The sequence below is a fragment of the Pelophylax lessonae genome (genome assembly GCF_965119305.1).
Source record: "Pelophylax lessonae genome assembly, chromosome: 1".
NCBI lineage: Eukaryota > Metazoa > Chordata > Amphibia > Anura > Ranidae > Pelophylax > Pelophylax lessonae.
In genome coordinates this window covers 303,917,400-303,929,893 of record NC_138768.1, presented here as the reverse complement: position 1 = coordinate 303,929,893, position 12,494 = coordinate 303,917,400, and the positions used below count along the sequence as shown (strand labels likewise).

At 37.9% G+C, this 12,494-nt stretch overlaps 1 protein-coding gene across 3 annotated transcripts in view; it reads left to right on the top strand.

Moving 5' to 3' along the window:
* The window catches only part of TBX3 (T-box transcription factor 3), a 13,358-nt gene extending 4,590 nt beyond the window's left edge, over positions 1-8,768 (top strand). For all 3 annotated transcript variants that reach the window (XM_082255158.1, XM_082255157.1, XM_082255159.1), the window contains 4 exons: positions 1,292-1,368; positions 4,302-4,459; positions 5,727-6,355; positions 7,799-8,768. In XM_082255158.1, the coding sequence (XP_082111284.1) occupies positions 1,292-1,368; positions 4,302-4,459; positions 5,727-6,355; positions 7,799-8,224 (1,290 nt within the window). In that variant the 3' untranslated portion in view covers positions 8,225-8,768. The remainder of the gene's footprint in view (positions 1-1,291; positions 1,369-4,301; positions 4,460-5,726; positions 6,356-7,798) is intronic.
* Positions 8,769-12,494: the final 3,726 nt, after the last annotated feature.

Genomic DNA, 12,494 nt, shown 5'->3' with positions numbered 1-12,494 from the left:
GGCACATCATTAAATGTATGGTGGACTTAGCAAATCGGTGTTTCAGCTTGTTGTGCTCTTTAAAGAGTGGACTTTCCACTTTTGTCAGTACAAAGTATGTCTGAGAAAGATCAAAGTGGCAATGCATGTGTTGCTTGTAAATATTTAACAATATGGAGCCTAGGAGAGGTTTAACATTGTGATATAGACTTTGCTGGGCAGATCTGTCCCTGACTGTCCCTGACAAGGGGAGTCTGAGTGACATTCAATGAGACATCCCAGCACCACCTTTATTGGGTTGGCAAGTGCTGCTTCCATTTCAGAATTGTCACCAGTTTTCAAGGTCTACTCTCCCAAACATGTTAGCCCCTCCAGACTCTGAACTAGTGACTGTGCCCCCAATTTAATTAGAAACTGTATAATAAAACAGATATTGGGTCTGATTGCCTTAAGGTGCTTACCTGTGCTGATGCTTCCCTAAACTGTTTTAAAGAACATTGATTGGCCAAGCTTTAATTATACTTTTATAGAGAGCTTCTACTTAATTTGCATTCAGCTGTAAAAATGTACATATCACAGACGTAAATATCAGTCACTTCAGAAGAAATCACAGAAAGCATATTTTGCATATAGACGTGTTTAATATTTTCTGAAATGTACATTACATTATTATCTTCTGACCTAAAGCCCTGTGGAATATGGTGGTTTTTAGTTGACGTTAAATAAAACTCCATTATGTAGTGACTTTGGCTTGGCTCTACTAAGGTGAGACAGGGGAAGAGGAGGGAAAGGGGTGAGGGAGTTGGGAGGGGGGGGGGGGGGATAACTGGAAACAAATGCTCCAAGCACAATCACAGTCCCCGTCCTCTTTATAATTTAAAAAACGTTTGCCCTATGGAAGTAGAAGTTCCTAATGAAGCAGAGCCCCAGCACCCTACAGAGCACTCCAATTCTCCAGCTACCATATATTTGCCTTTCATTCTACACAATATTAGTCTCATGGCAAAGCTTTCATACAGTATATATTTAACCCTGTCCGTACTGAAATGATTGGAAGAAGGCTAGCCTATGAGAAACTGTAACACTACAGTAATGCTATATTTTTCTGCTGTCGATAATTTGGGGGTCATTTACTAAAGGTGTCTTTTTTTTTACCCATGTCTGCCTCCAAATAACCCGGTCAGGGTGTCCTCCTGTTATTAACCCCTGAAATCTGTCTGTGATCAGCTGCTGGGGAGGTCGACTTCTTTAGTAAAGCAGTCCTTTTATGTCCACTGTGTCTTCATCAGTGTCTCCACTTTTTTGTCCCCAGATCACCCAATTAAAAATCGATAACAATCCTTTTGCCAAAGGCTTCCGTGACACAGGCAATGGAAGGAGGGAGAAAAGGTGAGTCTACGACAGCCTTTGATTGTTTATTTGGTGTTGGGGGGGGGGGGGGGGTGGTTGTGGGTGATATTAACCAGCCTAAAGCTCCAGTCCTTAGTTAGTTAATTAGTTCATAACAACTTTAACTTAATAATAGTGCATTGTGCTTTTGTGCTTATTTAGACTGGGTTGATCTAGTAGTTGTAGACCTATTCTATTCTGCATACCTGCAAACGTATTTATTGTATTTTTGTAATAATGTACACACACACACACACACACACTTACTTACATGGTTGGGAAGGTTGAATACACCAGTCCATCCATTTAATGATATATTTGACATACTAAATTACTAAATACATTTTGTGTGTATATATATATATATATATATATATATATATATATATATATATATATATATATATATATCACTGTATAATATATATATATCCAACACATACAGTATACATTATGTCTTTAAAGCACATACTATATATATATATATATATATATATATATATATATATATATACATATACATATATATATATATTTGACAATATTAAAGAAATGCAGGTATTCATCATGTCATATATAGAACATAGAACACACACACACAGAGATTAAAAAATATATATATATATATATATATATATATATATATATATATATATATATATATATATATATATAACATTTTAGTATAGTTTTGCAACAGTGACTGTTTATTATTTATTGTTGATGTTATGATAAATAGTATACTTGATTTCTAGTCACATAAAAGACTGTAGTAGAGCTGGGTAGAATCAGGTGACATGCTGAATTGGTGCAGTAGTCCCATTGTATTGGGAGTGGTTGTAGGGGCAAGTTACATTGTTCTGTGAGCAGGTTACCCCGTTGGATGGGACGTTACATTGTGTCCTCAGCACTGTACACCAGGATTAACCTCTTACTGAAAGTCACAGTCAGATTTAGGTGAAGCTGGGCTGCAGCATGAAATATTTTAGATCTATGTTTACGTTTATGGTTGTTAATTTTATTCAAACCTCATGAAAGTTTCGAGGAAATTTTCATTTCTATTAAATTACTATGAAAAAAAAATTACAGTTTTAAAAAATCTGTTCATAAAACCAAAGGCAGTTAAAATAAACACGAAGGGGGAGCGCTGCGTATTTTGGCTGTCCCATTAATATGAAAGTAAATGTTATTTCGGATCCAGATAAAAAGCTGAGCCAACAGACATCATACACTCGGGGAACTCTCCACTATGTTTAATGGCAACGTTTCCCTCATACCTCCAGAGAATATTGCAAGCTTCTATTTATATGGAAGATGGAAATGCTTGTAAAATGAAGGCTACCTGAGAAATATGCGAACCTGTCACTGCTGCCATTGCTGCCTTTATAGGAATAGTGCCTAGGAGTGAGCTGCCCTGGGACTGACCACCTATGTGTGCCCAAGAATTTCTTACACCTCGGATAGAAAGGGCAGGATGACACTGTGCTGTCACATAACTCAGCCATCTCACCCCAGCGCCTAATAGAAGCCATTTCACGGCTTGCTTTTCTAACCACACTGCCAGATGACTTTTGTCTCTCTTTGTAACATTTCTCAGCTATGTACAGACAGATACTGTGCTGCAAAAAAAAAAAAAAAAAACATACATTGGGGAACTACAAGTCCAAGAGAACAAGACACCTATATATGGATGGAAGGAGAGAAAGAGAGAGAGAGAGAGAGAGAAGGGGAGAGAGAAACTGGAGAGACAGATGATATATATATGTATATATATATATATATATATATACAGAGAGAGAGAGAGAGAGAGAGAAGGAGGGATAGAGAGGGTGATATAGAGAAAAGAATTGGAGAGACAAAGACGATAAGTATATATATATATATATATATATATATATATATATACACAGTATATATATAGAGATATATATATATATATATATATATACATAGTATATATAAATATATATATATATATATATATATATACACCGTATATATATATATATACACCGTATATATATATATATATATATATATATATATATATATATATATATATATATATATATATATATATATATATATATATATATATATATATATAGTCTTAAATGTGTGTGTGTGTGTGTGTGTGTGTAAAGAGAGCTTCGTGGAAATAAAAGCCTCACAGAATACACTTGAATTTTGAATGGACATATGCTTAGACAGAGATACAGGTAGGTAGTCAGATGGAGAGATGGAGAGGCAGAGATTTACCTAAACAGGTAGATAAATGAATGGATAGAGTTACCAAGAAATATAATTTTATTTTAGAGAATCTGAGAGATTTGGGGAACTAAAAAATAAATAAAACAGCTACCTAGATACATATACAGTTGCACAGAGAGATCAATAGACAAATGATCTATACTTTTTATATCCTAAAAAAAAAAATGCTGTGTCTTTCTTCATGGATTTGTTAAACAATAATTTTAATTAATAAATAAAAATCTATATTTTCAGTGGCTACTTTCAGTGTAATCTGCATAATTTTGCCTATTTGGTTGGTTCCCCTTACTTGATGGATATGGCCTAAATAACATTAATAATTGGTTTAGGATTCTGACAAACCAAGAAGGAATAACTTTATAGTTTAAATTATAGATAAAGTTAAGGTCCGTGGATTAGACATATATACACATATACAATCTGGATATCTGATATCATTTTTGAATAGTCTTCTCTCTTTAGTAAATAGCTGATGATCAGACTAGGGTAGGTGTGGAGGTGTAGTGTGATGTTTATGGCCTCTACTCTGCAGAGGGCCGGAGGTTGCCAGGTCTCCAGTGGTGAGGACATTAAACCAGAGGTCAAATACTTCTGTCTCCTGGCTGTTTATATTCGGTGCGGGGAATTATACACATTAAAATGTGCGATTTGCTTTTCTCAAGGAAACAACTGACCCTTCAGTCCATGCGAGCCTTTGATGAGCAGCAGAAGAAAGATAATGGCAGCTCAGACGAGTCCTCCAGTGAACAGACTGCGTTTAAATGCTTTGCCCAGACCTCCTCTCCAACCGCATCTGCAGTGGGCACTTCAAACCTTAAAGGTACATTCCTAATCTCCCATTAACCCCATCACTCAGAGCTCCCTCTTCATAGCAACGTACCGATCGCTAATCCCACTTCTTGTGCTTGGAATGGGGCTCGCTGGGTTAACAGGAAGAAGTCGGGACAAGCTGGCGGCTCAGTCCTATTAACCCTTTAACCGCCTTCATGCCAAACAGAAAAAAAAAAATTCTAATCTTGTATACTTAAATATATGATCTTTGGGTTGCTGAAGTTATTTCCCAAATCCACATGTAAAGAAAACTGTTCTGTTAAATGATTAAATTGCACCTAACTGCCATGAACGCTAATAACGCAATCTATGATTAGCAAGACATAAAAGCTGATTTACTAAACAAGTTGACAATTTTTGCAAAAAAAATAAAATAAAAAATATATATATATGTGTGTGTGTAGGTCAATAATACAATTGTGTAAAAAGCTCATTCCTGTTTACAAGTTTTATCTGCACATGGCTGGATATTTTAAGTGACTAGACACTTAAAATTGTGTTTAGGATTCTAAACTCCTTTAGTAAATCAGCCCGATATTCATTAGTTGATTTTGATTTGTTATGTTTAAACTTCAATAAAAACTATTGACACATATTATGGGGGTGATTTACCAAAACTGGACAGTGCAAAATCTGGTGCAGCCCTCCAATCAGCTTCCACTTTTTTTTTGTCAAAGTATAATTGAACAAGCTGAAATTAGAAGTTGATTGGTTACTATGAAAAACTGCACCGGATTTTGCACCAGTTTTTGTAAATCAAACCCTATGTGATAATATAATTATCGTTCAAGTTCGGCAATACAGTGATGACCTTTAATTACATGACCTGGTGTGCTCCTCTATGTATATAGTAAACGCCGATTGTGTGATACATAGAGCGATATAATTAAGGCGAGGGAGCTAGGACAAGTAACCTATAATTAGACCCAGGATGGCTTCAAGGAAATTTACTGGGGTTTTTTTTTTTCATTGCATTTGGGTATCTAAAGGAAACAGTTTTCATTGACAGTTCATCTGATTTATGTTCATTTTTCAAAGTGAGTTTAGTTTAGTGAATAAGGCAAACTGGTTTCATTTTAAAGACCCAATAAGTGAAAGGGAAATGACAAATGTAGGAATTTTGTCTGCACTTGGTTGCAGTGAACACAACTTTAGAGTAAGTAAACTATTACCGTTGTAGTAATTCACTCCAATGATTACTATGGTAGTCCACATAATGGTTACTGGTTGCTAAAGGTCTGATGTCTATGTTGTAGGCCTGTGTGACAGTGAAGGGGACAGTGAGGATGACAGTAAGGAAGAAGCTGGCCCAGAAACCGTGGACTCGTCCAAGATCTCCACCATCACCTCCAGCACAGAGCAATCAAAGGAGATGAGGAGTCCCTCTAAGCTGTCCCTGTACTCCTCATCCAGGACTGAGAAGAACTCTCCAGATTCCAGGCACAGCCCAGCACAGATCTCCTCCAGTGGCAGGGTCTTGAGTGTGGAGGATCTGAAAAGTCCCACCAGGGAGTCACATAAACTGGATGAGCCCAAACACTCCAAGGAGCATTTCCCACCATTGACTGTGCAAACAGACAGCAGCTCTCATCACCTGAGCCAAGCCCATCTACAGAACCTTGGATTCCCTCCTGGCTTAAGTGGGCAGCAGTTCTTTAACCCCTTGGGGGCTTCTCACCCTCTACTACTTCACCCCAGCCAGTTTGCCATGGGAGGGGCATTTTCCAGCATGGCCACTGGCATGAGCCCCTTGTTAGCCTCCGTTTCAGGAGCAGCATCAGGAGTGAACAGCATAGAGTCTACAGTGATGGCTTCTTCATCTCAAGGGCTACCGGGAGCCTCAGCTTTACCTTTCCACCTTCAACAGCATGTCCTTGCCTCTCAGGTAATTTAATAATTATGAAAATGACTAAGCTTGTATGGTAACTGCATAATCCAGAGAGCAGCACATTTTACAGAGGGCTCACATTTCCTATCACAGACACCATTTGGCCATTTTTATAATTCCCTAAAAGCTTTAGATTTGCTTGAATCTATAAGTATAATTAATAAAATATAAATAAATAGAAATAAACCTTATCAGAGAGGAAAGGTTTACCTGCCTGTAAAGTGTACCCAGAGAAGAAAAATCCCAACACCTTTCTACATAGAGTCCTACCAACACCAAGAACTTGGGTCTTCTCTGTCCACTGTCCTTATAGGAGTTAAAGTGGTAATAAACCCAAAACAAAAATCTAATATATTTCAGTTTACCCATTTTTAGACCGGGTGTCTGAATTATTTTTCTTTCTTTTTTTCTTGTTTAGCCTCTTTCTTTATTTTGTCTGGTGATCTGTGGCAGTTAGTAGGTCTAACCAAGCCATTTACCACAAACAGGGGTGCTTACATTGGTCAGCTTTTATTCATTTTTGTAAATCCTTTATCACAAAAGGAAAAATATGTTGCTGTAACATTTAAAAAGCTTTAGTTAATTTGTAAGTCAAACCCATCTTATCTGCTAATACATGGAACACTACCCCCTCTTCCCAGACTGCAAAGCTTCTCTCTGAAGGTGTCTCTGTTGCTCCTTCAGCGAAGTGACCCTAAGGACACCCAGGGGTTGTTTTACTAAAAATGGAGAGTGCAAAATCTGGTGCAACTGTGCATGGTAGCCAATATAAATGAACTTGTAACTTTCTAACTCGAACTTCTAACTTTCTAACATTAGCTTGTTCAATTAGGCTTTGACTCAAAAAAAAAAAAAAAAATTGGAAGCTTATTGGTTTCTATGCAGTGCTGTACCAGATTTTGCACTCTACGGTTTTAGTAAATCAACTCCAAATTGTGTTACTAGACAGACCACTAAGTAAAAAAAATAAATAAAAAAGTCTAAAAAAAAATGAAAACAAATGCAGCCACCATCTTTAAGAATTGATGAGTTTCAATACATAAACTTTTGGGTTTATTACAGCTTTAATTAGCCTTTCCCGGCAATAGACCTAAGCTTATACCTGTGTATACCCCAGCGATCATTCTTTCTCTTTCATCTGCTTACCTTTCACAGAGCCATGATCTCTCGGTTTAATTCATGTGGTATGTGTCATGAATTATGTACACTTTGACCTCCATTCATTGCCAGACACTGATTTGTACGCTGGCTGCCACAAAAAAAAAAAAAAGCCAGACCATTTCTTTGCATTCACTAGAGTATTTCTCTGGGTAGACGCCATTATACATAACATTAAAAATGTAATTCCATCTCGCAGTGGTTTTTTGATTGTGTGAGCATTGCTTTTGTGTGTAATAGCTGTGGCTGTTAATGACTGATGCACTCTTTTGTATTTTGCAGGGCCTGGCCATGTCCCCTTTTGGAGGACTCTTCTCCTACCCTTACACATACATGGCTGCAGCTGCTGCGGCATCCTCTGCAGTCCACAGGCACCCCTTTTTGAATGCTGTGCGCCCCAGGTTGAGGTATAACCCCTACTCCTTCTCCATGCCTATCCCTGAGAGCAGCAGCCTCCTAACCACTGCCCTCCATTCACTCCACAATGGCACCATAGACGGAAAAGGCCCCAGCCTGGTACCTAGCCCCGCCTCTGCGGCTCTGGACTCTGAACTGACTAGCAGATCTTCAACCTTGTCCTCTGGATCTGTCTCTTTATCCCCTAAGCTGTGTCCAGACAAGGAGGCCAGCAGTGAACTACAAAACATCCAGCGACTGGTCAGTGGACTGGACTCCAAGCAGGAGCGATCAAGAAGTGACTCCCCATGACCCCCCATGGTCTGGCTCTGTGTGGGTGGGGAGGGGGGACATGACGATGAGCTTGTTGTCTCATTCCAAACTCGGTTTCTCATTGCACTTTGTATGATCCGTACCTCGGCCATGCCCTAGTTACTATATGCACACATGTTCAGTCCACAGCTAGCCGACTGGAGGGAGCAGAAGGGGGTTGCTTGTAAGCTGCTAACCACATCATATCCAGGTATCCTCTACCACTATCCAGCCCCCGACTAGACAAGTGCTTACCTGCATGTTTAGTACAAATACCTCTATGGGGTGTCAGCAGAGAACATGTAGACATACAATCACTGCACACTAAAAACTTGAATATCGGTTTAAAGGTAATTTATACATATAGAGCCATCTCTGGCTAGTCATAATATTAATTGCTAGTGTACTTTAAAAGAAGAAAAGATGATGTCTTTGTTTTCATTTGTGCTATTCAAGTCCCACTGCTTGCATGCTGATTAATCATTTGCTTAGACCCCTGAAATCTTGCTTGGCAATCTGGGATGAGCAAACCCACCCTCCCTACTGCATCACTATATATATATATATATATATATATATATATATATATATATATATATAATTTTTTTAGATATATATGCATACATACACACACACACACACACACACATATATATATATATATATGCGTGTTTAAAATATATACACACACATATCTATATGTGTGCGTGTTCTATATATATATATATATATATATATATATATAAAATGTATATACACATATGTGTGTGTGTTATATATATGTATATTTGTATGTATATATATATATATATATATATATATATATATATATATATAAATAAATGTGTGTGTGTATATATATATATATATACACACACACACACACACAAATATCTATATATGTGTGTGTTCTATATATATATAATGTATATACACATATGTGTGTGTGTTATATATATGTATATGTATATACAGTGTTTCTCAACTATGGTCCTCAGGGCACACTAACAGGCCAGATTTTAAGTATTACCTTGGGGTGATGCAGACTAGAATACTGCAATCACTGATTGGCAAATGATATCACCTGTGATGTATTTCAGTTTTCTTGCAAACCTGGCCTGCTAGTGTGCCCTGAGGACCGAAGTTGAGAAACACTGTGTATATATATATATATATATATATATACACACACACACACACATATATATATATATATGTGCGTGTTCTATATATATATATAATGTGTATACACATATGTGTGTGTTATATATATATATATATATATATATATATATATATATATATATATACACATGTTATATATATATATGTATATATATATATATATATATATATAAATAAATGTGTGTGTATATATATATATATATATATATATATATATATATATATACACACACACATATATATATGTGTATACTCATAAATGCAATAACGGGATATAATGTCCCAAAAGGGAGGAAGCTCTTAAAAAAAAAGTATTTATGTAATTATTTGGTATCACCTGTACATAAAATAGGAATTCTGACTATTAAACTTTTAATTTATTTATATTGTACATAGTTTTGTAAATAGGGCTCGAATTGTGTTTTATTTGGCGTGTGTTTAACCTATTGGGTGCCAAAGGGACAGCAAAAAAAAAAAAAAAAAACATGTGTGGCACTGAGAGAGAGTTCAGATAATTTCCATTTCAGTCACAGTATTTGCAGTACGACCATGTGCATGGTTAGGGGTACCCCCTCCCCCCCCCCCCAAATCGTTCACGTGTACGGTGTACACCATCCAGGTGACAGCTCTGGTGTATACACTGATTGGAAGACATGAAAGAGTTAAAGACAAGCCGGCGGCTTCTTACTGAACATTTCAGCCTGTTCTTAGTAACTCGGTGTGACCCTGCCATGTTTTACCTGCTGGTCTGTGTACAGCTTCTCCCTGAGCTCTGTGGCTAATAATATATGAAGGTATAAATACATACTTATATATGTACGATGTAATGAATGTTTCATAGGTATTGTTTCCCCTGTATTTTATTTTCAAAGTCTCAACAAGTTTCAATAAAAGTTTTTTTTTTATTGAATTGTACTAAATTGTTTGCTGTGTGTGTGTGTAAAATCTGTAGAAGAGGGTCAGAAAATGTAATGGTTAGTTTAGAATTCTAAAGTACAATTTTAAAATGTATCTGATGTTTAGGGGTTAAAGTACTAAGGAGTTGATTTATTAAAACTGGAGAGTGCAAAATCTAGTGCAGCTGTGCATGGTAGCCAATCAGCTTCTAACTTCTTCCTGTTTAATTAAGTGTTTGCAAAAAACTTACAGCTGATTGGTTTCTATGCAGAGATGCACCAAATTTTGCACTCTCCAGTTTTAGTAAATCCACTCCTAGATGTTGGTCAGATTATCAAGCCAATACTTGTATAAACAGGCAATGGCATTAAGGAGACACATTTACATATGTGAATCGTTTTTGTTTCCATGTGCAAAGTTATTCAAGCATTTGGACACGATGTTGGTCCTCACACACACTGATGATCAGTATGTATCAGTACACAGAGGGGATGCCATAGCTAATGATCACTATATATCTGTACACAGGAGGGAAGTGAACCCCCTAGATTGGGGACCAATATATATGTACAGAGTGGTAGAGTGAAACCCATAAACTGATGACCATTATACTGTATATATGTGGTGAATTGAACCCCAAAACTGGTGATCGGTATGTATCTGTACACAGAGGAGAGAGTGCATGCCTATATAGACTGGTGGTCAGTATGTATCTGTACACAGAGGAGAGAGTGCATGCCTATATAGACTGGTGGTCAGTATGTATCTGTACATAGAGGAGAGAGTGCATGCCTAGATAGACTGGTGGTCAGTATGTATTTGTGCTCAGGGGAAAGCAGGGTCCCCCATAGACAAATGATCTGTATGTATCTATACACTAAAATGAGAAGTGACCCCATAGACTGGGGAATAAATTGTTTCTGTATACTGAATGAAGAGAGGACACCATAGACTGGGGATCAATATGTATCTGTATACAGGACAGAGAGGGTACATCATAGACTAGGGAGCAATATGTTACATGTATCCGCATACAGGAATAGAGAGGGTACATCATAGACTGGAGATCAATATGTATCTGTATACAGGATAGAGAGGGTACATCATAGACTAGGGATCAATAGAAGGGACATCATAGGCTGATGATCAGTGTGAATCTGTATACAATCTGTTTACAGGAGGAAGAGGGAATACCAGAGATGGGTCATCAGTAAGTATATGTTTAAAGTGTGTGTATACATCTCTATACAGGGGTGGAGGAGACCTCATAGATGGGTCGTCAGTATGTATCTTTATAAAGGGGGGAGAGGGGACCCAATAGGTGGGTGTTCACTATGTGTCTGTATTCAGGGAGGAGAGGGGACCCACTAGACTGATGATCACTATGTATCTGTATTCAGGGAGGAGATGGGGGCCACTAGACTGGTGATCACTATGTATCTGTATTCAGGGAGGAGATGGGGGCCACTAGACTGGTGATCACTATGTGTCTGTATTCAGGGAGGAGAGGGGACCCACTAGACTGATGATCACTATGTATATGTATTCAGGGAGGAGATGGGGGGCACTAGACTGATGATCACTATGTATCTGTATTCAGGGAGGAGAGGGAGGCCCACTAGACTGGTGATCACTATGTATCTGTATTCAGGGAGGAGATGGGGGCCACTAGACTGGTGATCACGATGTATCTGTATTCAGGGAGGAGATGGGGGCGACTAGACTGGTGATCACTATGTATCTGTATTCAGGGAGGAGATGGGGGCCACTAGACCGGTGATCACTATGTATCTGTATTCAGGGAGGAGAGGGAGGCCCACTAGACTGGTGATCACTATGTATCTGTATTCAGGGAGGAGAGGGGACCCACTAGACTGGTGATCAATATGTATATGTATTCAGGGAGGAGGGGGAGGCCCACTAGACTGGTGATCACTATGTACCTGTATTTGTGGAGGAGAAGGGGTCCCATAGACTGGTGATCACTATGTATCTGTATAAATAGGGGAGAAGGGATCCCATAGACTGGTGATCACTGTGTATCTGTATAAATAGGGGAGAAGGAATCCCATAGACTGGTGATACATACTACATATCTGTATTCATGGAGGAGACATGACCCCATAGACTGGTAATCACTATGTATCTGTACAGAGGGGGAGAAGGGACCCCATAAACTGGTAATCAC